The 27,240-nt window shown below is 46.2% G+C and overlaps 1 protein-coding gene across 2 annotated transcripts in view; it reads left to right on the top strand.

The window, feature by feature from the left end:
* The window catches only part of LOC147632767 (WD-40 repeat-containing protein MSI4-like), a 49,420-nt gene extending 31,223 nt beyond the window's left edge, over positions 1 to 18,197 (top strand). For both annotated transcript variants that reach the window (XM_086807621.1, XM_086807622.1), the window contains exons 13-16: positions 616 to 690; positions 1,777 to 1,862; positions 2,201 to 2,300; positions 17,829 to 18,197. In XM_086807621.1, coding sequence (XP_086663747.1) covers positions 616 to 690; positions 1,777 to 1,862; positions 2,201 to 2,300; positions 17,829 to 17,930 — 363 coding nt within the window. In that variant the 3' untranslated portion in view covers positions 17,931 to 18,197. The remainder of the gene's footprint in view (positions 1 to 615; positions 691 to 1,776; positions 1,863 to 2,200; positions 2,301 to 17,828) is intronic.
* Positions 18,198 to 27,240: the final 9,043 nt, after the last annotated feature.

Here is a 27,240-nt window from a genome sequence, read left to right on the forward strand (position 1 = left end):
TCGGATAATGCAAACGAGCTAGTTGAGGTAGCTCCAGGTCATTCCAAGCTTGTACAAGGGAGATTCTTTTGGTAATAAAATATCACAAGGGGCGGTTGACCCATCTTTGACCCCTAGTGCATGCAGTGTTTGTGGTCTTGTGATTATGTGGTTTAATCTGTTATGCTCAATTGTGTTTAATTAACATAATGGTTAATTGTCCTGAGATACACGCTCGCCATTACAGAAGCAATTAATCAACCATTCCAATGGGTGGCCGAAAGTTTGCCCCCCTTTCGTGCATGTTGTTACCACAGGTTTATTTGTTGAAGGGCTGTTTGTGCATGATTTGTTTTTGCAATTTACATACATGATACAATAGGCCAGGTATTTGTCGTGTTTAGTGGGCGAATGTTGGTAGAGACATTGTTTGTGCTTGATTTGTTTTTGCAATTTACATACATGATATACTAGGCTAGGTATTTATCATGTTTAGTGGGCCGATGTTGGTAGAGACATTTTGGTCCATAATACACCCAGCCACGATGATGGTTTAGAAGGTTGCTGATTATTGCCACTTTGCTATATTGTGTTGGTTGCTAAGGTTGTGCTTGGTTGTTGTACCTTTGCTTGTAGTGGTGCCCAGAGCGGAAGTCGGTGTTTGGAAGCTCTGCTGAAGATGGCTTCGTGAATTTATGGGACTATGAGAAGGTGTCTTCTTAATTCAGCTTCACATCCTATACATGCTTCTATTGTATTGCAATGTTTTGCTTTGTTTGTTAAAAAGATAATTAATGTTTCTTAAACATGATTTTTAATTACCTATTATTCCCCTGTAGTAACAATGCAGAACAATTATGTTGGAAGGGTTTTGGATCCATTCTTACATAGTAATGGGCATAGAAGCAGGATAAAAGCACGAATTATCTAATTTCTGAGTGAAAATGTGTAGGAAAAGACCCAAAGTATCTATGATGTCAAATGAAGGGAACAAAGTTCCCATACAGGGTAGGGAAAAAGAATGTGTAGCGGCAAGGTTGCTTTTCTGAAGGGCTTTTGACCTGTTCCCAGAGTGTTTGGTGAGGATCTCTCAACCAGCTTTATCCTGCAAAGCTCAAGTCAATTGTTAGCTCAAGGATCACAAAGGAGCAATCGGTGAGTAGGATGTGTAGTTAGAGTAATTTTTAGCTTGTCTTTCACTGCTGCTATGAAGAGAGTCAATTAGATTGGAACCAAGTTTATCGATATATATACCTAGATGAATCCAAGAACATGCCCAAATTCACCTTTTAGGAACGTACATGTTATATACTCACTGTAGTCAACCCACAAGACTATAACTATCAACTCCATTATGCATAGTATGGACTAGATACTATGACATCCCCACTAACGTCATCAGTGCCCAATAGTGGGTGTAGAGCTCCTCACTATTGGGTTGAAGGATTGGAGGATGGGCCCTTGGCTCACTCCTCATTTATATAGAAACTCGACTACTTGGATTTATTTTTGCTTATTATTTTGGACTTTGGATTGATGATTAGCATTTCAATAATTTAATGAAGCCCTGGGTTTGCATGCTAATAATTACATATGATCGAAAACCTTTCATTTGTGTGGTGTCCAGAGGGTTTGTTTAGATAGTGGAGAACATTTGAGGTGGAGGATGTACTCATGCTTTGATGCTGATATCTTTCTGTCAAGTTCGTTTGGATTCTAGAGCTTTGCTTGAAGTTTTCTTCTGCGGGGTGCGCTTGGCTATGTTTTGGACTTATGCTTTTGTTTAATTATGACCAGGTCTCCAAAAAGAAAGAGGAAAGCAAAATGTCAAAGCGCGCGAATTGGCCTCCTGCAGGGCTTTTCTTTCAACATGCAGGACACAGGTAATTCAGGTCAAAAAGACTCTAGTAATGCGAAAAAAAGTCTCCTTTAAGGAAAAATCTGTGTTAGCTGCTTCGTTCTTGATTTTGAAGTATTCCCTGCAATGCTAGAAGGATTAGGACACTTCGCCTGCTAGCAGCTTAAGGCTTGTAGATACTTCCCTAGGCTGCCAACGTATAAGATTGTTTTTCCTACAAAAAATATGTGCTGCAGACTTTGAATCCAGCCTATGAGTGTTAAAGCAAAGTGAATTTTCTAGCCAGAAATTTATGTAAAGGGTTTTTCTTTGTTCCTTCATGATGGTTATACTAATGAATGTGAACCCCCAATGATGATACAGAGACAAGGTTGTGGATTTCCAGTGGAACATTCTTGATCCATGGACAATAGTGAGTGTGTCTGCTGATTGTGAGAAGACGGGAGGAGGGGGAACTTTGCAGGTTGGCATCTTGCTTCAAACCATTTGTGTATTTGTTCAGATCTTACTTTGTCATCTTTCATTGTTTTGTTTCTCTTTCAGCAAAGTTGCCCCGATGTTCTTTGTTAAAAGAACCGTGTTGTTTACACATGAATTTTGTTCCACTAGTGAGAACCCTTATTGACATCTTCTTTTATTGGATATGTGCTTGATGATGAATTTAGTCATTCCTCATATATGACATTGTTCATGAAGATGGTTGCACTAAAAGATTACTTTCTTACCCTTTCAAAAGGATGTGAAAGGGTTATGTGAACGATGATACTATTGGCACCTAGAAAATGAAACTGGAACTGGAAGGTAAACAGAAACCCTTATAGGGTGTGAATATAGTGGGGGGGGGGGGGGGGGGGGGGGGGGGGGTACGCTATGGAGGTGAGTGGAGTACAGTGAGGGGATACAATATTATGTGGGACGGGGGGGTACACTATGGAGGTGCCTCCATCTCATAATATGTGCCGCATCGGACGCTGGCGGATCTCCCCAATATCCTCTGTGGTCAGCACCCTGACTGGGTGTCCCGCATGTCTCGCAAGAATAATCCAAATCCGCCGCTGCAACCTCCGTCTATGCTGGGATGCCCTCCTCCGTAGTCGTTGGCGTCTGGATCACCCAAGCTCAATCGCACGATCAATCAGTGTACCGCTGGTGTGGGCGGTATCCATGTCCTGCTGCTGCTGTGGTCCATCTGGCGCAGTGATGGCTGGACTAAAGAAGTCTGTAATGTGCCTCTGAGTCTGGCTCTCTGTGCGCCTAAGCAGGCTATCTCTATATCTCCGTAGCTCAAGCAAGAACAATCCCAAACACCTCTGGTCGTGGTATCCCATGACTCTGGAAAGTGGTCCAAAACCCTCTCTGAATAAACAGTGGAAACGACCACGTATCTCATAGTATGCAATACAATGGCATATATAATGCAACTCTGTCTCTGGCTCTCCATGGCATACTCGACATATCCTGGCCTCAGCTGGTATACCTCTATATCGGCCAATCTCAATCTCAAGCTGGTGTGAGGATGTGCGAATCTGACCAATAGCACATCGTACTGCATGAGACAAGTGTACATCCATGTAATTGGGTCTGATCACAAAACCATATGCTGTGAGCTGAAGAAAATGCTCTCTGTAGAAAGCCATCTTCGTGCCCAGCTCCTCAGTCGGCTGTATCCATGTCCTCCTAATGTCCAGCTGAACTAAATCCTGACGGATGAGTCTGGTAATCTCTGTCCGTGTGAGAGTGAGAGAGGGTGTCTCCAGAGAATACTGGAAGGGAGGCAATCTGTCCATGCTAAAACCATGTGCCTGGAACCAAGATGTCATCTGTCCATACCAACAAGCCATGTCTCCCTGTAAAGCTAACTGTCGGGAGGACTCAAGGGCGAGGCGTGCATACCTGTCTCGGGGAGATCCCACAAGCCATGTATGTAGGAGACTGATCTCGTAAGAGCCTCAATCACCAGAGGGGCAGCCGCCAGTTTTGCTCAAATAATCTCATGAGGTACCGAGGCCTTGGCTCTAATAATCCTGGCAATCATAGATACCAAAGGCCTCTCCATACCTCTCCACCCGCTTGTGCTGTGATGGCCCACTGAAGGTCCCCATATCTGCACTCCATAGAGCATAGCTGATGTCACTAGAGTGTCAAAAAGCCAAAGTTCCGTTCGAGGTTCCTGAAACTAAACGTGCGAACACATTCTCTCCAAACCACCCAGGGCTGCATGTGCTCTAGTCAATCTAGTCTTTGCTGCTCTCCTCATCGAAAACACTGGCCCACTAAATACTACCCCAAGATATGTATATGCATCTGTATACTCCACAATCTCCTGCCCATATGTAAATGTGGGAGCTGATCGCCTAACCCACTGTGGCGTGGTGTTAAACACCATAACCTTGGTTTTGCCAAGGTTGACAGACAATCCACTATCATGTGCAAACTCATGTAAAGCATCCAGATGACGCTGCATACCCTCCTCAGGGGAGTCAGAGATCAACACAATATCATCAGCATATAAGGATCCATGTACCTGCTAGCTGGGCTCCTCTGTCCCCCAATCTCTCAATGTAGTCAGAAGCCTCATCCACATGTCCTCTGAGTGGGGTGAAAAGCAATTATGTCCACCTTATATGGCGGTACGTCTCTATGGCATGGGACTATGTTCTAAAACTGCACGTTGGTCTACACACCTTAGAATTCCCAACAGGGGTTTCGTAGACCCGATGTTGTATGCATCGCGTCGTGATTGCGAAGAATTGTGGCTAGCTGCTCACCACCACTCAACCTCAGGTTTAGTGACTCGAATCACCCTTGAGCTTGGGTCAATAATAAATAGCAAGGGACTAATTATAGCTAAAAATCTTATAAATAAAGCAACAAAGCTTATAAATAAAGTAAGGACCTTGGGGACACTTACGAGTTATTAGAGGTATCCACATGACGGACAAGAGAGTTGCCAAGGGCATGCAAGACCTCAAGGCCATGAAGCTGCAAGCGGGTGGCTCGGCCTGGTGGTATGGGACGGCATGTTGGGATCATTTGGGCTTTTGCCAAGCTCACGGCAATCAGATCTCATGGCTGATATTGACCTCATCTTGCTAGCATCCTTAGCTTGCATGTGAACTCCAAGTCCCCACGCCTTGCTAAGCCTTAATCCTAATCCTAATCTTTTTTTATTCCGAGAAAAAGATCCTTCTATTAGCGAATGAAAAACCAGCCAACAAAGGGCTACATACCACGAAGGGGTAGATACAAACTCGCCTCCATGTACGGGATGGTGATCAAAGGATCAGAGGTGGAGAAAGATGCACTTCTTCTCTGGTTGGCCGCTCTATGAGGAGAAGGCTATCTCATACAAGGGGAGGTGGGGGGAATAACCACACAGGTGGTTTGTAATGCCAAGTGGGATCACCACCACTATCCGTGAGAAAAGGGCCAGGTTGCCAAAGCCTCAAGAAAGCTTCTCTCCGCTTTTGCATGCGGTCAGAACCACCTTGCAACTTCCTCCACTGTCCGTGGAGGGTATGAATGATGTCTAGCCAAATGCTCCTGATGGATTTTGCAGGCGGAGTGTGGGTACCCTCGATGGCTTTGTTGCATCGAGCTCTCAATATGTGCCTGGCTGCAATGTTGCTACAAATCTCCCATCTCTTGCACGAATCCGGAGTCCAATGATCAATAGATGGGGTTAGGATTGGTACTGTCGATATGTGAAGGTGAGAGACTTGAAGGGCTAGCTCCCGACCTTCCTCCTCCTAAGCCATGACAACCCCAAGCGACAGTGCCCCATGAAATGATAAGGGTTGATTCTTGTCCATCATGAAAATGCGAAGAATCTGCTACCAAACCTGTTGGGCCTTCGGGCAATCCCAAAGACAATGTTGTTGAGACTCTTGAGGGTGGCCGCACCTCGGACAAGCTGTTGGTTGACTGCCAATGGCCAACCACATGCCAACCGCCAAGCTCCTGTGTGCATCAACCAAAGAAAGAGGGTGATCTTTCGAGGCCGAAAACTATCCCAGAGCCTCTTCCAAAAATTTGAGAGAAATCGTCGTGAGAGGCCATGTGCCAATGTAATGCTGTAGTCGGAGTGCCCTCAACCTCGAGCATCTAAATCCTACGGACTAGCCATGCTGTGTATGTGGAAAAAGGAGTATCCAGAGTCTCCTCCCGATGAGCAGGATCATGCCAAGTCCACTCCCCCGGGTCCCACACTGGAGGTGCGCGAGGCCAAATCCATAACCACTAGAGTCTCTCCCTGGCCACATTGGCCAGTGGGGGATCTATGTGCTACTCATGTGCGTGAAATCCGATTACCCTCACCGTCACCCTCACCCTCACCCTCTGTAATGTGCAGCCACTGAAATCCTCCAAAGGGGGCTCTGATCTCTCTAATCTTCCATGGGGACCAATAGAAAGAGTGAGCAAAAACCAGAGCTCTCATCCGCACCATGGATTGCCAGAGAATATCATGCCTAGTAAACACGCCGAGCCACTGCTGGGGGGGGGGGGGGGGGGGGGGGGGGGGGGGGCTCTGGGATAGGGGTCAGCCACTCCTGGGGAATAGTAGAGTCGATGTCAATGCTAAGTCCGTCTCTACCTCGGTTCTGAGCTTGGTGTCCCTCACAAGGGACGACGTTCCGGGGGACGGATCCAAGAGGGGACGGCTGCATGGGAATGCCCCAGGTTACCGTTTGGGCAACAGTCACATTTTTGATCTTTTTTTTGGCCGTTTGTTTGTGGGGGGGGGGGGGGGGGGGGGGGGGGGGGGGCTTTTCGTGGGCCTTTAGCCTTGGCCCATAGGCCTTGAGGCTTTGGGCCTTGGCCTCTCTCTTGCCTCCCTCCCTATAAGAAGACACACACACACACTCCCTCTCACACATCAAGCTTAAGCTTCACAGACACACACACTCTCTCTCCCTCAAGCGGCAATCCTCAAGGGCCAGGGTCTCAAGTTTCAAGCTCTCACACAAGTAAGCTCTAGCCTCTCAAGACTCACACTCTCTCGCACACACTCTCTCAAGCTTCACACACACACACACCCCACACCCCACACCCCCACCCACCCAGCCACACTCAAGTTTTCCCTCAACTTTCAAGGCTCAAGCCTCACTCACTCTCACTCTCTCTCTCTCTCTCTCTCTCTCTCTCTCTCAAGCTATCAAGTGACAAGGAGGCATCCATCATCCATGGCATCCTCCTCATGTGGCAGCGGCACTTCAAGTTCCCGTAGAAGGACGACGGGATGGACATGGTGGGATGAGGTCAATCACACCCCATCCTCTCATGGAGGCAGTGCACGGCCATGGGCATGCAAGCTTTGCCCTTTTAGGCGAGTGGGTGGCGCCGACAAAGTAATTTTGAAGCGCCGTTTCTACCCCCGTCCCCGTTCCCTACATACGGCCATCCCCTGTCCCGTTCCCGTTCCCGTCCCCCGTCCCGTTTCCGTCTCCGTCCCCCGTTACCGTTCCTTGTGACTATACTTCGAGGGAAGTTGTCTATGTGCAAGCCAATCTCCAAGGGACCTGGTAGGTCCTATGCTTAATGCTCCCCTTGATACATGAGGTCGAGCTCCCAACATATGGCCACTGGGTAAACGTATCAGGGGTTCCAGATCAAGGGCTGCCAAAGACGCTCCTCCGAGTTTATTGGAGCTAACTGCCTAACGGCCGGGTTGAGGTGATCCCAAACTCAGAGTAGGTTGGCTGTAAATCTGTCCTCAAAATCTGGGCTAAATCCATGGGCCCGCATCTTTGTGAAGATCCATTTGGTGCCCTGTGGCCAGGGCCCCCTAGGTTCGGAGTACGGGTTGAAATCCGGGCCAAGAGGAAGTCCTTCCAAGGCTAACCACCTGGAAGGAGTTCTCTAACAATCAACTTGCCCAGTAGGGCGCGGCTCTGAATGGTGGGGTCAATGATGCCTAGGCCCCCTTTGTGTTGCGGCTTAATGATCACTCTCTAGACCACCTTGGCCCGGGCAAGCCTCCCATCATTGCCACCCCACAAGAAGTTCCGGATCAACTTCTGTACCTGACCAATGCATGCTCGGGAGATGGCCCAACAAGAAGTAATGTACCACATGGTGGCAAGGACGTGGTTCACCACCACCACTTGACCAACTAAGGAGAGCCTTGCAAAACTCTAGTACAAAAGCTTCTTCCGAATGCCTAGAAGAGGGGCGAGCTGTTGCTCCGGGGAGATATCAATGTCATCCTGGCATCCCAGATAGTGGGCTGGAGTGCCCCTCAGGATCTACTGGAAAGCCTCGGCTGGGTGCCAAGTCGGGGCGGGTGCAGAATCTACCCAAAAACCACACGACTTGTGCTAGTTGATCTGCGCTCCTGATGCGCGACAAAAGATCTCAATTGCCTTTGCGAATCTCTGGAGATTTCCTCACATCTCCAAATAGGTATGTTGTTGTGTCATGTGTAAACTCTGAGTTTAGCAGCTCCTCTTGAGTACGGAGGGGGAGACGCAATCCCTGGAGCCCCGTCTCCTGAGCTGAGAGAAAACTGCCCATGGCCTCGGTGAAAAGGTAAGGTGCTAGTGGACAGCCCTGTTGGACGGAGCGAGAAAGGGGGAATATATCACCTTGGGCTTCTTGAATGAGAACCTGAGCGAGAAAGGGGGAGGCTAAGTAAAGTCGTGAAACATCACACATCCACTCCACTAGGAACCCCATCCAGTACATCGTGCCTCCAATCAACTCTATCATAAGCTTTCTCAAAGTCTAGGAGGAGCACTAAGAGGTCCTGTTGCTGCATCCTGGCCGAAGCTGTCGCCTCCCAAAAAGTGAAGATGTTGTTCAAAATGCTCCGATCCTGAACAAAACCTGTGTGAGTGTCATGGATAAAGTCAGGGAGGAAAGGCTGAAGTCTTCGGATGATGGCCTTGGCCAAGATCTTGTAGGTGGTCCCAAGAAGGGTGATGGGTCTTCATTGTCGGATCTCCAATTTGTCACCTCCCTCCTTGGGAATCAAGTGTATCAAACCCTCTGAAAGCCTCTTTGGCATGGCACCTGTGATCATAATCTCATTGAAGGTTGCTTGAACGCCGCCTTCCATGAGTTCCAAGTGGCGAAGGAAGAAAGAAACTGGAAGTCCGTCCACCCACGGGCATTTTCCCCTAGGGAGAGCCGTCAATGCCTCTGCCAGCTCCTTTGTTGTGAAGGGAGTCAATAATAAGGACAGGAGAGGGAGGGGAACCACCTCTCTTGTGTGTTGCCAGACCCTCTCGCGTGCATCCATCACCTATGGGGACAACGGGGTGCCCGTGAGGAGGGATCGAACCTCCCAATACCATCTCTTTGCCTATGGGGGCCTACAATCTCAAAGAAGTCCTCCGTGACTCTGTCTTTGGCATGAGTCCAAAAGGAGGCTCTGGCATGGTTCCTATACTCCACGCTCCTCTCCTCGATGGATCTGATCTCCATACAGGCGATAGCAAGCTGACTCTCAATCCAGGGGCTATCGGGGAAACTCTCCTAAAGACGCTGGAGAGAAGCAAACGAAATCTCTCCAATCTACTTTGTGTTGCCTCCTGCAAAAATATGCTGATCTCACCAAGACCCACATCCTAGGTGCACGCGGTAGAACGTGAGATGAAATCCAGTCCCGCCTATATTTGTGCTATCTTGCTGCAGATCACGGGGTCCTTTATGAGGCTGTCCGGAATCCTAGTGCTTGCATGCTGTGCCTCTAGCGGTCCTCTAAGGACATAATAAATGGAGCATGATCAGAGAAAGTGGTGTCCGCCAAGATGCCAATCATGCCCTCGTGACCGCAAGCCCACTCACCCACATAGAATCTATCAAGTTGAGAGAGGTTGGGGCCGGTGTTGCTCCTATCAGACCGTGAGAAGCACAGGCTCTCGGGGCTGCACCCAAACTCTAGAAGGTGCCAAGGGTCTTGTCCCCCAAGTGCCAGGATCAACTCCTCCCATGCAGAGTACTTTGCAAATGAGACCGTAGTCGTGCCTCCCCCGAGTCTGTCCCCTGTAGACTTGATCATGTTAAAGTCTTTGCTAAAGCACCAAAAGTTAGCTCGAGGAAGGGCCCGAGGGATTGTACTCTAGAAGATGGCTCTACCTGCTGCGGCGTTTGGGGCATAAACATTGAGGTAACCGGCGCAGTCCTCTCCAATCCTAATGGTAACCCACTGTGCTTGCTTGGAGACTATGACACTTGAGCTTGTCATTGCCGGCAAGAGTTGCTCATTGACAAAAATACAAACTCCTCCTTGCGTCCTCGAGGGGTTGAAAGAGGGAGACCAAAAAGTGTGGCTCTTGCCCGATAAAATATACTCGCAACGAGACAGGTACATCCCTCGGAAAGATGTTCTCCCGAAAGAAAAGAGTGTCAATGCCTCCCCAATTGTAGCTTTGTGGAGCTCTCCTTTGAGGATGTCTTGCCTCTGAAAGTAGAGCCCCCCCTAAACCTTGAATGTTCCATGAGGCTATCCGCTTATCAATCTCTGTGGGAGGCGGAACTTTTGGAACTTCCCTCCACTCGAAAAGTCTTGGGCGTGGGTTTTGATGGGGAATAAACGCAATCGGTCCTCGGTTGAAGGCGTGCCAAGTGGGCGCGGATCCTATCCTCCTCCATGTGTCGCCACTCTATTCGAGCGCGAGGGTAGGCGTACTTTGAACTCCATTGATCACAATGGAGGTATTTGTAAGAGGGAGGGAGGGGGGAGCCATTGTCTCCTCAAAGATATCAGTTCCTTCCACATTGGAAGATTTTGTAATCCACATGGAGCCCCAAGATCCTGGGGGGCTCACTTGGGGACTCGGCGGGAGAGCCCTCACCGGGGAAGTGGCAATGGTCATCTCTACCAGGTCTGAGAATGGATGAATCAAGCGGCAAACGAAGCTTGCTGCCTGCCTTTGCTTTAGGTCGGGCGTTACCGGAGGGCGGCGGGAGTGCTTTGGAGAGGCGGAAGGAGGCGGGAGTGCGGGCTGGGACGAAGAGGACGGGGCAGGGGGGGCTATTGCGGGAAGAGTCGGAGGTGAGGATGAAGGATGATGATGAGGGAGGGGGGGGTGGGGGGGGAAGGGGGAGGAGGAGAAGAGGGTGATGGGGGTGGTTGGGAGTGATCCATCGGAGAGGGATTGTGCTGGGAGGGGCTCGTCGGGCTCAGTTGGGGTTCAATGGGGCCAGCTGGCCTCACGGGAACTTGAGAAGCAAAGGAGTCTCTCTGTAGGGTAACGGTTGCTAAACCGAACGGGCCGGAGGTGGGATCCTCGCAATGACTGGAGGGGGCCCATTGCCAATGGTAGGGTGCTATGATAAATGCTCGAAATGGAACCGACTCCTCCTGTACTCTGCCAGCCTGGCACATGTGGCGCTCAGCTCTTGAAGTTGGCTGACAGCCCTTGCGTGGGCCAACGGTTTGCCACTCTTCGGTATAGCAGAGTCGTTTGAGGTCGGGTCCTGGTGCTCGGTTGCCTGAGAGCCTGCCTCTTTCTCTACCCCCTGGTGAAGATCTGATTTGGGACTGGGGCAAGGGTCCATGGTAGGCGGTCTCTTGGACTTGCGCCGAGGGCAAGCTCTGGCGAGGTGTCCCATCTACCTGCAAATGAACACTGGTTGGGAAGGCCTGAGTACTCCACTCTCTATAGGATGGGGTCTCCTCGAAGGCAAGGAAGGGATATGGCCTTCGGCACGGCAATATAGATGCGAAGGGATGGAATCCCAACCACCCACGTAAGGGACAAAGTGGCAGTCTGGGGGGATTCGATCACTCTCCCAGTGGCTCCACCTATCACCGGCAGAAGAGGAAGGTATTCCTTCCTAAGGCCTTGGAAACAGACTATCACGGGAAAGTGTGAAATGCCAACCAATGGGTCGGATGCGGGGTTGAAACCGTGCTACCACCTCGCAAAGAAGGCCTTGGCTGTACGCAATGCGACGGGGCTCAGTTGCATGATTTGATCTGACACCCTTGGCGAGTCAAACTCCACCTGGTAGTAGCCGTGCCCCAAAGGATGAATGTATGTGATCTTTGCAAGCCCTCGAAGGAGGCTAGCTCGAGGAGATCTTTGAGTTGTCTGCACGTAGGGCGGCTACTGACAATCTTGCATACCAGAGTGGAGGCCTATAAAGATGCAACTGTCGTGGCGAGGAGCTGGAGGTCCGCTTCAGAGAAAGATAGACAAGGAACGATAGCCTCGGTTGGGTATGACGGAGCGGTTGCCATGGAGTCCTCTTGAGGGGTGAAGACCAGAAGGGGCTGAGGCTTGCTAAAAGAGAAATACCCAAGAACCAAGAAATTGCCTGATGGAGTAGAGGGAAAGAGGAAGGATGGATCCGAGAAGGAAAAAGGAGGGGGGGGGTGCATACAGGGGAAAGAGGGGCGGAGGGAGAAATGGGGTAAGCAAATGCGGCCGGGGCTGCAGACGAAAAGGAGACTGCGAGGGGTTTAGGTGATGGCAGGGGGGTGGTAGCATAGTTCGAGGGAGCGGCTTTCAACTCAACGCAGGTCGATTCGGCTGGCTAGCTGAGAAGGATTCAGTTCCTAATCCTAATCTTGGGTTAACCCTAATCCTAATCCTTGCTTAGTAGTAAGTACATGCCCGTAACCTTGGGTTACCCTAACCCTAGGTTGGTTGGGATGTAACATTATCCCTCCCTTCTATTAGATCCATGTCCTTGTGAATCCATAAGGCGACACACTACTATAAGGGATTCCTTGGATCCTAACAATCACTCATAGCATCTGCTCAAGTCTCTTGGCTCTTACGTAAGCCAATATGAAACTATCTTGTAGATTCTGCTACAAAGGTCCAACTTCTTAGTGCCTGTACAATCGCCTACTCCACTTCCAAGAGTTGAAATAGCGGTTCTAATTGCACTCTAAACCAAGAGTTGAGGTAGGACACTGGTCACGAAGTGCAACAAGTTCTACGAGAACAACTCTAGCACAAATCCACAACACAGCTCAACTTTCATACCAAATAGCATCATGTTTTGGTTGTCGGCAAACACTAGCCCTCTTGGTGCAAATAGATTCCAACATCTCATTACTCCCATCACAAGTCAAAACAACTCATGCTTAGGTAATAAGTTGTATCAACTCTTCCACCTCATGCACGTCCTTGCATTTGAAACAATTTTTTCACGTGAGAGAAGTCCTTTGAGTACGTACCATGTACTCAAGGCACAATATGAATATACCAAACACGAGCTCCCCTGTCCAAAACTGAACGGAGTGTGTGTTAAATCTTAATATCTCCTTTGTCCAATCCTCCTAAGAGTGAACCCAACAATTACGTCTGACTCAACCAAGGCATAACTGCCAACTCCCCTCTCTATCCTAACTCCATAGTGTTAGGATTTGGGACTCATTATGTGAACATCCTCTTAAGTTGTGAACACTTTCTTATGAGAGGATAGGACAAGTGTGCCATGTCTATCAGTATAGAGTGTGTGTGTGTGTGTGATTTCTATGGGTCAAAAGATAAGGCTACTAGCCTTTAAAAGCATGTACTTGTGAAGGGTTTCAATATCAATCAAGCAATCATCATTGAGTTGTGCAACCACTCTCCCTCTTCTATCTTTCCCTACAGTCGCCATAGTTCTCTCTTCCTATCCCTTCCACGTCTTGCTCACTCAACGCCTATGCACAGGCTCATGACCACCATGCAATCTCTGCGTTGTGTCTAGACCTGTATACTCCCTGTCCTGCCGTCAAAGTCCCTGAGCAGGAGGACTTTCCCCAGCTGTGAGAACTCCATAATATCCCCATATAATGGTAAGTACGGTGATTGGCCATGCTGTGTGGCATAAGGCGAGTGGCGTGGTGCAAAATAACATGCAACAATGTGAAAGACTATGTCCCCGGTAAGATACCGTGCATCCTCCTCCTCGTAGATGATGCCGAGAATCTGTCGGAGGTGGGTCTTAAATGGACAGCTACCCTCGAGCCATGTACTCCCCCTGTTGTGCGGGTCTCGCCTCGGAAAGCTGGCTCCCACTCTTACCCGGCCATGTATGGTAAACCCCTCTCAGGGCTTTGATGAGTCTCTATATAGAAAATGGCATCCCTATTTGTGAGAATCTCGCTCAAACCTTCTGGATTCAACCACAGGGTGCCATTGTAGCTCCATACTGCAAACCTCAGGCATAGATCTCGTGTCCCTATTTGGGACGGTGCTCAGTATAATGATCCTGCCTAGCCCACTTGTCTTCTCTACGGGCTTCATGAATTGTCACCATTGCCTCTCGGCGGTGTGCCACCTGTGCTGGGGTGAGATTATCCCCCATGTAGATCTATGTGCCCTTGAGGGCAGAGGGCCCTATCCTTCGTGCGTTTCTCCTCCTCGCGAGTCTCATGTATGATGCTCTGTGGGGGTTTGTGCTTCTTCACGACCTTCACCCAATCTTTCTTGGTGGTCTGCAGTTCTTGTTGCAACTTATGACTGGCCACCTTGAGCTGCTTTGAGTCCGTCCTTATACCCTCCTTTCTTGGTGGTCTGCAGTTCTCGTTGCAACTTATCACTGGCCACCTTGAGCTGCTTTGAGTCCGTCCTTATACCCTCCTGTGTGTTCAGTTTCCCTTCTTCCACTATATGATCCTTGAGAGTAGCCTTAGGGCTTCCATTTCTGCTCGGAGTTCCCCTATTGCTGGGGCAGGGTCAGGCATTGCCTGTTGTTGCATCTGGTCATTGTCGGATTCTCCTCCTCTTGGTGGGTCACCTTTACCTCCAGTCAGTTCTTCAATCTTGTTATTATTGCCTTATAACTCCTTGCTCCTTCCAATTGTTTTTCATGTGGGTTCAGGATCCTGTCCAGCACCTTCCTGGTGTTGTCCTCCAGTCTTGATGTCTGCCTCCAGCTCTTGTAGGTTCATTTTGGCTGTTCCCCCTTAGTTGCTGTCTTGGGGGGCTTGAGCAGGGTGGATAAGTGGGTGGGTGGAGGGGATGCACATATCAGCGCAGTGAATAGGGTGCGCACATGGAAATAGGGCGCATGTCAGTGTAGGGAACGCAGTAGGGGAGGGGGGGTACTAGCATGTAGTTCGAACAGGGGGCGGGTGCGATGGTGCTCACGCCATGAGAGAGAGAGAGAGAGAGAGAGAAATGAAATGATATATTAACGTCTCTAAGAGGCCATAGTGGCCTATGAGACCAAAACTGAGAGTACATCTGAAGTTGGTGTCTCATCAAAGAGAACAACTAAATGAGACTAAAAAGTACAATAAACTGATTGTCCTACAGTTATAAGAACAGAACTGTAAGACTCCGAGATGATATTGAGTAGAAAATACTGGAAAATACTGAAAAATGTATATCAGGTAGATCCATGTATGCTGATCAGTTGAAGTGTTGCCCTCTCCTTAGATCAAGTATCTCCGCCATGGGGCTGTCTAGAATGGAGAGGTCGTAGAAGCGAGGTAGACGCCTCTGACGTACCCCACATGGCAAACAAATATTGGATTATTAGTGATGTGGGACGTGCTTTGGAATGTCATCAAGGGAGCGGAGGAAAAATGTGAAGGTGTTGCTACATCGCCAGTCGTAAAAGTTTGGAATGACAAGAATGACAAAGCTTTGGCACATATAGGTCTTGGATTGGCAAACAATCTTATACATCACCTTGACTTTGACAAAACATCAAAGGAGGTATGCGATAAGTTTGAGAATTTGTTTGGGAATAAAATTAACAATTCTAAAGTCTTTTCCGAACAAAAATACTTTAGTCTCAAAATGAAAGAGCACCATTCTCTTGAAGAGTACCTCAACACTATAGGTTCTATCTTGCAACAATTGGGTGCCTTAAAAACCAACATTGATGGAGATGACAAAAAGGCGGTACTCTTTTAAGAGGTCGAAAGGTACAAAGAAGTGCTATCCACATTTCAGGTATCTAGGGGGATGCTGTGTGAAAACATGATGGCCATCCTCATTGACGAGGATAGAAGACTTCAAGATGAAGCTGCTACCAACATTGACTTAGGGAAGGGTTTCTTCATAAAACCGAAGGGCAAGAAAAAAGGGAAAGCTTTCAAGTGCATCTTCCGCAAGAAGCTAGGTCATAGAGAAGACCGTTGCTTCAAAAGAATGACAAAGGAACATGAAAGAATCATGCCAACCAGGTGGTTGAAAGTGAAGATGCACCAGAGAAGCCAGGATCCTCTACTTTAGCACTTGAAAAATGCTTCACTGCCACATTCTCCGATCTATCTCTTTTAGAGATAGATATTGATTGGGCATTCTAAGTGTAAAAGAGTGTCAATAAGGGTTCTCCGCTCGGGATGTCCCTGAAACATGATTATATGTGTTTGTAATCACCTTGTGTTATAAAAGGATCCAGTACTTCAATTTATCCCTGTTTTGAGTCGGGGGGTAGTTTAGGATGGCTAACAAACATCATGTGTGGTCAAGCCACTTATCAGGCCTTGCATGAGAGTGGTCACTGTAATCTGTAATCTTTTGAATCACGTGTGCAGTTGTGGGCCCAAGTCACCATAGATATGAAGGTTTAACTCCGAAGGGGGGTTTGTTAGGTATTTCGGAGTCTCAATGTGTGTACCCCTGTGTGTTTGTGTGAACAACCCCTAAAAAGGCTATTGTTCTTTTATATGTGTGTGAACACTCACTTATGTGAGTAAGTGAGAGTGCGTGAACCCTCTCTTAGAGTGGTTAGAATAATATCTAGATATTATATACCTGTTTGACATAAGCTGTGAATTCACTGAGAGGATCCTCAAGCTATAAAAGCATTTTACTTGCACAACTTCAGCAATCTCATTGAGTTGTGCAACACACTCCCTCTTGAGCATTGTCTCTTTCTCTCTCTATCACCAGCATGGCTCTCCATCAACCACCATAGCTCACTTGTCTAATTGTAAACCATCGGGGATGTAACTCTTCTGCTTCTCTTCTAAGGCTGCAAGTACTAGGAGGTATTAGTGAGTCTTGGCATGATGTGCTCCTCTTCCAGGGCTGCAAGGTCACTCTTTGTTAAAGAAATAGGATTACAAAGCTGGCAAAAAAATTCCATCAGGATGGTGAATCCTCCATTTGCTCATGGAACATATCTACAATCTGTCTGTGCCCTAGCCTGCTGTCATTTTGTTCTTCGAGACTTTGTGTTGTCATCTTTTGCTGATGTGGCTTCAGAAATCTTGGGTTTGCTGGATGCTGATAGTATCCAGGATGAGGATTGGCCTCTTCTTGGAGCTCTGATGTGGTTCTCTTGGTGGCTATTGTCATCTATGTTCCTGGCCGATCGGTGGAAGAAAGGAGTGTCTGAGGGCTCTCATGTCCAATTCTGCTTTCAAGAGTTGCTCTTCATGCATATGAATCTCATGCAAGTAGAGACTGGCACACCGCTGGTCCTCGTACTCGATGACTCTTTGGAGGACTGAGCCCATTGAATAGGCAATGATTACGCCCTCGAATCTCGTAGTATGACAATCAAGTGGCATGTTGCCATGATCCCCATCTCCTGTGTGATATGGTCTATTGTGCATATCCAGAGCGCCCGTGATCCCTTTATGAGATGCACCTATCAACTGTCTCTATCTATGTAAACAGGGAGGTGCCTGTAGAGCATAGTGGCAGGGAAATGCTGTTTCCCCACCTAATAGTGGGGAAAAGCCGTTCCCTAACCTTGCCGTTGCCGTTTCCCTGTTCCCCTGTTTCTTTATCTATTACATAATCTCTCTTAATGTTTACGTAGTCACTAAAAAAGATGTTTTTTTTTTTTGGGGGGGGGGGGGGGGGAGGGGGGTCGTTCCCCCGTTTCCATTCCCCCCATATTTGGGCTGTTTCCGTTACCTGGACTTCGGCCATTCCCATTGCCCTGTTCCCATTTCTAGCAACCATGGCCCTTAGAAATCCTCACTGCATGCAATGGATGAACCACCAAGTTTCCTGGCATCTTGATAAGCCTCTCCTTGGTCAGCATTATGAACTGGTCTTTGTATGATTATTTATGGCTGCATGCTTATTATGTGATTAACTTATGAAGGTGTAATATATTTTCAACTTGGCAGATTTGGAGGATGAATGATTTGATCTACAGGCCAGAAGAGGAAGTGCTGGCAGAATTAGAACAATTCAAGGGCCATATACTAGCTTGTGTAGATGAGAAGTGAAGACTGGCTTGGTTCTTTTGTACTATGCAAAAAGCCTTATAGAGGGTGGGTTCTACCACTCATCTTCTGAAATGTGTAACTGGTTGGTTCTCAAAAGATTTTAAGAATGGTTCCAATTATAAGTTGTTTGGTAAATTACAAAAATTGTGCTTCTATGTGGCGTGCATCAAAAAGATTTAAAGGATGGTCTCAGCTGTAGTTTATGCAAAAAGGTAAGCATTGTACCTTTGTGCACAACCAAATAATTGCATGTGTTTTTATTTGGTATCTGCATGTGTTTTGACTTGCAGTGGGTTTTCATGTATGTTTTTTAAGTAGGTTTCATAGTTCTTTTGTATGTGTTTGGAAACTTTTAGGTAATCCTACAAACACCCTTTTTTGAGTGCCTGCGATCCGTTTTTTTGGATAATGACCGAGGACTTCTGTAGGGTGATTGCCAAAGGAAAGGGATGACTAGGGCTAGAACAAGTGTTGATACACCTAGCAATGCCTAACTCGATTGGTAAATCAAAGTTTTACATCCTTCCTTTTACTTTGCTTGGAGAAGGAACTGGTAATTATGTCTTGGAGAACGATAACATCTTATCCAAAGCTCTGGCTCCATTAAGGAATTTAATGATTTAAATAGCTTGCCTCCCTATTTTGAGATTTGATTAGAGTTTGGCCTAGCATGTTGTAACAACCTCTTTATTTCTTAGTGCACTGCTGATGGAATCCCATACAATTGCTATGACTTGTGTCATTTCTTCTTCCATTAGAGAGTCCAAAATGTGTGTTCACAACTAAGTATAGAAAGTGGCATTCTTCCCATATTAAGATAAGAGTTTCTCTTGTTGATGCGTCCAAGTCGAGTTGAATAGTGGTCGAGCACAATGAATACGAGACAACACCAAGTGTATCACATTTTGGCTATTTGCAAAAGCCTTGTAAGCTTCTGAATGTTGGAGAATCCGTCCTTGCCCCATACAACTTTCTAAATGCCATTGTTTTTCATCAACTTGTGCAGATTTCTCTGTCATTTTTGCCTCCTGTAGTTTGTTGGCTATCTCTATTTATCTGCAATGTTTGGTGACTAGAATTGCTTGCATGAGTTGGAAGCTGTGGTTTGAAGGCCTTGCATGAGCTGAAAGTGTACGTAACTGCTTGGTATAGTACAGGGTTTGCGTGTAGGCATCTATTTAATCGTTGCACCTTGTTTGCTGTCATCTGCACACTGTTTGGCTTGGATCTTTGATTGGATTCTCTATCATAGGGAGACAAGTTGGTGATGGGCTGGCTGATGTGCTATTTTGCATGTTTGCTTGTGTTATCTATCAGAAGGAGAAAATCATGTTTTCTTGGGGCTTCGGAGAGCTCTTTGTGTTTGTGATCAAGGGATGGGTTGTAGTTTTGGGTTGCTCCTGCTGAGTTTGTAGCGGCAGTTCTATTGTTGCTGTTGCTCATTAGGGGACGAGCTGCTACCCTGGATGAATTCTTTCTGTTCCTTAGCGTAGCACATTAGCATGGTGAGCATCCACTGTTTTTTGGCACAAATTCTCCAATCGAAGGTGGAATTGATGGATATGGGTATCGATCAAACAATGATAGGTTCCAACACAATGAGATATTTTGTAATTGAATCTGATACACTAGGTGATTAAGGTTCTTGATGGGGACTCTCAGCCGTGGTTAAGATTGAGGATTGCTTGGTGTACCTTTGCGATTACCCTCTTTTGGGCAGTTTCAATGTTTCAAGCATTTGCAGGTTTGTACCACAAGGCCGACTTTTCTTGGCTCGGTTCAACATATGTGCTCGTTTTTTCTTGCCCCTAAACACATGTAAGAGGAACACTTTTTGGCCCAGAATTGCTTTTCTAAGCTTGGGTTTTCAAAGTTCATGAGATTAACTGAGATAGGTATTGAGGGTTTGAAATAAGTTAGGTTTTGTGCTTCATATCACCACATCATTAGAGGTCTCCCATATGGTTTACCTAATATATGACTATAGCTACATCATTACACTACTAAAATTCTCTCATATGGTTTACCAAATATACTATTATAGCATTCTACACTATATAGAACTTCTTGCTTATATGATACTTGGTTAGACTACCTAATATATTACAATAGCGTTCTACACTAAAGAACTTCTCTCTTAGGCTGGGTTCACATTGGAGCGGCGGAAAACATACTCTCAAAAACACTTTTCCAGGTGGAACTCTTACAAAATGCACACTTCTGCCGTCCAACTGTTCACATAGGGAGGGGGAAGTAAAAGGGAGCCTGACTTCTTCCGCCGCCCACTGTGAACACTGGGGGACGACGGAAGAAAGAGTAAACACCATACCAAAATCCATAGAACAAAGCTATATTATGTCCATAAAGCATAGTGTAACTACATAAAATAAAGAAGCCACACTACAAACCACAATAAACCAGACAAAAGACTTGTATTTCAAAGGCTTAATCAGAGTTGGTAGGTGAGTCCAGCTCCTCTAAAGCCGCCCTTCCAAAAACTTGTAGGACATTCATCCTTGCTTGCTCTCTATACATTGTTCGGGCAAGACTATCTCGCCGCTCCGAGCCAACTCCAAGGTCACTCGCACCCCCTTCATTGCCTCCTTGAGCGCGCTCCATTGCATCCTCTATGTCAACTTCACGTATTGCTTGAAGCTCCCTCATGGAGGTAGCTATTGCTCTTCGATCCTCTTCTACACGTCCAGAGCATGCTGACAATTCTGCTTCCGCCTTACGTACCCACTCCATATCAAAAGACTCTCCATGTTGGATACAAATGTTGTGTAGCACAAGACAAGCCGCAACAAGATCTGGGACATGACGTAGATTCATGTCACATCTTTTTAGCAAGATGCGAAACCTTGCCTTGAGCATACCAAACGCTCTCTCAACTGGCATCCTTGTGCTCGATTGAATGAAATTCCAATGGTACTTTAGACGTGTTAACCCTTCCTTGCATCCTTTGAAAGGCACTAACATGTATGGCCGTGCGGGGTAAGCACAATCGCCAACCAAACAATAGTTACCCAGCTCGTCCCTTGCACATGCTTGCCCTATATCACTTCTGGAGAAGTTCGAGGAGTCATGCGCTGATCCGGCCCAACCGACATCATAATTCCATACTGAGCAATTGGCGGCTACTGTTAGTTGTAGCAAAATAGAGTGGAACCCTTTCCGATTGAAGTAGTCAACATGGTTGTCTCGGGGTGCAATGATGGGGATGTGAGAACCATCTATCGCACCAACGACGTAGGGAATTCCCCTAAGTGCCTCAAACTCTCGTGCTAAAGTTGCAAGCCGAGATCTTGAAGGCCATCTTATGTACATATTCCGGAGACCCGATTTCACAATTGCCTTGGAAAATGCAAGGATTATTTCACAACATGTGCTCTTAGCGCAACCATAGGTGTCACCAAGGCCCAAGAGTCCACCTCCTATAGCAAGTCTGCTTAGAGCAATGGCTACCCTATCTTGAATAGACACAGTCACACGGAAGTTTGTGGTTTTCTTTTGCATGAATGGTGCTAGACTCCCACAAAGGTAATGAAAGGTTTCTTTGCTAACCGTAAGACGCCGCTTGAACATGCTAGCACTATAAGCACTTAGGAGATAGCATTTTACAAAGCCTTGAGGCCGTGGATATGCCCACGCTTGTCTGTGTTCATGACCCCTCCTATGGTTCGCAATCTTCCTCAACCTCACAGATCGTGCCATGCATTCGGTAACATGCAACCAAGTCTGCACTATGCACTCATCATTGTGCATGCTTGGTTCTTTAAGCAATTCATAGATCGCTATAGAACACAACCACGCACAATAGAGTGCAATGTCTTTGGACATGCCCATTGTCACCTGCAAATCCAAAACAAGTTGATACATATTCAATTCTCAGCTTATATGGCTTCTTAGGAGCTTAGAAACATTCATAAATCCATACAACGCATAGGAACAAAGCAACGTCGAGATCCCAAACTTTTAAAACTCATACAAGAATAATAACAAGAATTTCCTCCGCCAAGGCTACTTGTTGCCCCCCCTTCCTTCCTTAAGGAATTCACTCATTGTGGCATGCAATCCTGCCAATATCTTCAGTCGCTCCCTCTCCAAGGCAACATTTTGGCTAGAGGTCTCCTTGAGATGGTCCAATAGATGTTTCCCAGTATCGGCCATTGTGGCCAAAGATTCCTCATACTTGGGAGTCACTCGACGACTTGAGGACATGGGTGCTTGTGGCTTCTCGTCATCTAGTGCTATAGTTACTTCATCCTTGTCACCATCGGGGAAAGTAGCATCATCCATTGTTGATAAAGAAGCGTGGCTAAGAGGAGTGACCGTGGCTCTATCGTGGTAATACTCATCCACCACATCGAACCATTTACATGTGTGCCTCCTGTCATTGCCAGATACCGAGTTGTGAGCTTTGTCCACTCTATATTTTGCTAGCACCGCTTGCCACTTCTTGCGACAACTTTCACTATCCTTATCGAAATCAGGGTAAATGCCGGCTAGCTTTGTGGCCACCTTTGCCCACAAGTTGACCCCTTGTTTCCCAGGATTGTTGAACTCCTCACTCATGCCCCCCTGACATGAATGAGTTGGTCAACCCAAAAGTCTTGCCACTTGCTTTTCTTATTGTCGTTGTCGTCATCTTTCCCCAAGTCCACCACCACCTTCTTTTTGGAGTTCTTGGGTTTCTTTGGTGCAGGTTGGGTCTCTGGCACAATCTCCTCATCGCTAGGCTCCTTCCTCATGCCACGACCTCGCTTTGGTTGAGAAGATAAAGGGGGGTTATTGAGCGAGTTGGGTGATGGTTGGCTTCCTGGGGAATTGGGAATGGAACCCATGTTTGGGATACCTAGGGGGGATGATCGATTAGGAGGTTGCGCTACCCTAGGTGAATGGGGGGGGCGAAACATGAAGGGAGAGTTTGGAGAAAAGGAAGGAGAATTGAGCATGGCTTGGAAGCCATGAGGTGGCACATGAAAAGGAGGATGGGGAAATGAATAGAAATTAGAGTGCGGGAGAGAAGTTTGGGAGAAAATAGGATCATCGTCGCCTCGTTGTTGCGATGAATCAAATTCATGGCTCGTGTTGGAATCCATAGTACCTACATCAAACACGAAGAGAATATTAGCACCACATAAATTAAAAACACATAGATAAGTCATGATAATGGCAATGCGGTTTGTGAGGGGTCACTTTATGCGCTCGCTTCACGTTGCCTCCCGCGCTTTTCGCACACCCCTAAAAGAAAACCATAAGCACACAATGTCAAAGGCATGGCAAGTGTACCACAAAAACATTAAAAGAAAGGTAAATGGGTGGATAAAAAGAAAGCGTGATTGAAGTGCATGAAAAAGCACCTTGGAGAATGGAACTTGTGAAGCTTATGTTTGTTCTCTGTTCTGTGAAAATTCAAGAGGGTACAAAATCTCACCCTAAACCCTTTAATTTATAGGAAATTGAAGGGTGTGAGGGGGGGGGGGGGTTGTACGTTCGAAATTGGAATGTTGGGAATTGGGATGTTGGAAATTTGGACGTTGGGAATTGGGACGTTGGGAAAGGTGGGCTCCTCCTGCAAAAAAGTCGAGGTGGAGGGTGGAACATGGTTTGGGCGAGAGGGGGGGGGGGTCGGCACAACATCAGAATTCTTCTTCCTATACGTGGCAAGGGGGGGGGTGGATTTCCACCGCCCAGTATGAACCATTAGTGCCATGGGGCGCTCAATAATTGGAGCGCAGGCTGGCGGCAGCTTGGCTGCCGCCTTATCTGAACACAGCCTTATATGGTATTTGGTTAGATTACCTTGCACATTAACCCAACCTTGCACGTGCAACCGTTTTACTCATATAACACCATGGCAATAATCAAGGCTTCCAATTTAGGAGGTGTTTTTGTAATAAACAGTTGGGATTGGACTCTTATGACAGAAGTAAACCTAGAAGTAAACCTGAGCTAGTGTTAAAGGAAGGGTAGAAGAGAGTTCTATACCAAGTTTAGTGATGATCAATTGGATGCCCAACACACCATGAGCTAGTATAATATCATGCGTAGTAGCCTCCTCGCTAGGACCTTACTACGATATAGCCATTATGTATTGGTAAAATCATGATATTTGTAAAATAGATTTTTGTATCAATCGCCATTCCTTGTATCAAAGTCTCTTGTGAGTCTTTTTGTCGGGGCCTTGATAGGGAGCTACAAATCTAGGTGTTATTGTAGCTTATGTTTCGAGACATAGAGGCTGTAGCTAGAGTGTCTTGTTAGACATACATTTGGCGAGGACTCTAGCCTGTTGTATGGGTAATCAAGTTTGTATTGCAATGCAGGACGTAAAAGATCTTGGTTATTAAAATTAGATAGTACATTTTGGATTTTATGTCGATGTCTACTAGTCTCTTTATCAAATCCAAGCATGAGATGTTAGAAATTCACTAGAAAGGCAAACATTTTCCCATGCACCTTGCATTGTGGTGCTATGTGACTTATTGGCTCAACATTGTATGTAACATCATGCAATATTAATACCCTTTCTAGGATTTTTTGTCATATGCCTTGGACCCATTGTGAGTCGCAATTCTAGACATGTCAAGCATGAATTGCATAGGTCATTCTCCTAGCCATAGGTAATAGGGTCCGTCCCTTAACCCACTTGGAGATCAAAAGCATGTAAATCACCTGAGGATAGTGCATGTAGGGGTCAGTCCAGTAATGGTAGATGCATGAAAGACCATTTAGAAGCATTAAATAGGCGTGTGCACATGGGCGAGCCCATAAGTCAACCCATTTCGTGGGCTTTGCCTTGGCATGATGCTAAGCATCATAGATCACCTATTTGAGCCACGGCATTCAATGCCAACATTAAAATGCTAGGTGATGGCATTAAAAGCCTATTTGTACCAAGCCATGGGACCTTATCTCGGTCGATGGCAGCATCTATATATCGATATATCTAAGCAACCCATAATCCCTTGCATAAATCCCATAACATTCACAAGTATTTAGCAAAGTACTTAGAGAACATGTGTGCTTGAGTATCCCCCCTAGGGTTCTTGGAGCATGCAATCAGCCGCAAGCACTCTGTGCTTCAGCAAGGAAACATAGAAGATCCTCTCATCTTTAGGCAGCGTATGTGCATGTCCTCATCAGTTCTAGTTTTGCATAAGTGGCTTCATAGAGTTCTCTAGTGCAATTGGTTCAGTATATGGTTTAACCTATGGTAAGTCTCCCTCGTCCTTGCATTGGATAGTCCATAATAATCATTCTCATCACTGTACAAAGTTTTCCAAAGTAATACAAGAAAATACTCTTGCTTGCAATGGGGGCCCTTCAGCGGGTGATTGGGACCCAATCTGGTGTTGACTCTCACCTACTCTCTTTACTCTTCTCTCTTAAAGTAAGGTGGATTGCATAAACTCATAGGCTTAAAGAAGGCTTTGTTGAGTGTTAGGACGATCAAACTAATGCATGGTACATTGGTATCAGAGCTACTCATTGTGACCCAACTTAATGATAAAAAATGCTGAAGAACGACGGGCCAAAGAAGCCCAACGTGATGATGAACGAAGGGCTGAGGATACTAAACGTAGTGCTGAGAAAGACCACCGAATAAGCAGACCAAGCAGCCCGAGAACACCAAAAAAGCTTGAACAAGACACTATGCAACTCCAACACCAATAGTTGAGGGTGTGGTTTTTTTAGGTGAGCTTTTTTGCAAACAGAATAAAATGCAAACTTTTTTACAGATATATGAATTAAGAACATCTAGAATGCTTTGGTAGCCTATATCTTTGTTTGGATTTGATGAGCTAACAAAAAAGGTATGTGCTTCTGCAAGTAAAATGATCTCTTTGCAAGTCAAAATGTGCAAGCGTAGGATGTTAAGACGTGAGAACAATGAAGCTCTAGTTGATGGTAGAAAATTTCATGAGAATATTCACAAACGTGGGCTTGATTTGGATGTTTCGTTTTCGAAAACCACTCTTGACATGTACTCCAAATGCATTAGCTTATAGGAGGCTCTTAAGATTGCCACAATGCAATGATTGTCTCAAAGATTGAAAGGCGATACTTTGTGTTCATTAGTTCACACATGGGGTATGCGCATGCATGGATTAGTGTGTGTAGGTGTGAGGTGTGCTAGTATGGTGGCTCATCTTGTTGCTTTGATGCAAAGGCTTACTCGGTTGGAGGTACTACATTAGGTCCAATGTCATGTTCTTGTTCTCCTACAACACCATGGGAATCTCTTCCTATTGTATTCCCTTCCTGTTCGTGATATTTCTCAAATTTTGCAACATGAGAATAGCAAGAAAGGTGACGTTAGTACTACGCTTTACAATATCATACATGCATTTGTATGATTTTGAAATAGCAGGTGGAATAGAAACCTGTCCACAAATCATACTCGGACTCATGGATTGAACCTAGTGGGTAGTCAAGCCACTAGGGGAATCCTTGAATTATCCACTACTACTGGCTGAATTCATTGTCTTTCCATGATGTCGGCTACATGGAATCTACACTATTCACATCGATCCAAGTGCATAGAGGGTTTGGGAGGTTCTCCAAAGTACCATCCCTATACATGAAACTTATTCGTGTACAATTGGATATCAAGTGACAAACTAGATATAATACATAGACATGTTTAAGAGTTCCATTTCGTACCTACTATAAACCAAGCGTTGAGCTCTCTTCCATCTGGGGATGCATCTCCAAATCCTTTATGCCACTCATCTCTTTCCAAAGATCAGGGAAAAAATAAAAAAGATGCAATTCCCTTTGTTATTTCTAGAAGGCCTCGAACCCTTGAGGCGAGGAGTTCTTTGATGATGGTCCTACCTTGTTGGAGCAAGTACTCCGAGTATACTTTCGTCTTTACATAGTTGAGGAGCTTCTTAGTGTCCCCAAACGTGCCGAAGGCTATAGGATCCTTCACTTTGTTGTCGTGAGTATGTGGAGGACCTCTTTTATTCTGCATCCACATGTTTAGGGTTTAGATAAAACATGTAAATATATACATTAAAATGTAGTCTAAAAGGATCCTAATTACCTTTTTGGACCGAGACATGTGCTTGCTAGAGTATACGGTTTATCCTTTGTCAAACTGACAAGCCCCTTCTTTGACCAATAAAAATTGTAGAGCATCTAAAAGAAACCATCTCCATTTGTCAGATTTGCAACCGCAAGCATTTTGTATGCTCTTTCCCTAAAGGTTGTCTCTACTCCCCTTCACGGCCTTTTCATACTTCTCGGTATGTTCTTGTAGTGTCATGGTTTGTCTTTCCAATAACTCTACAACATTTTG

Source organism: Cibotium barometz, chromosome 13 (assembly GCF_041138505.1).
Source record: "Cibotium barometz isolate CiBa-2024 chromosome 13, ASM4113850v1, whole genome shotgun sequence".
Classification (NCBI taxonomy): Eukaryota; Viridiplantae; Streptophyta; class Polypodiopsida; order Cyatheales; family Cibotiaceae; genus Cibotium; species Cibotium barometz.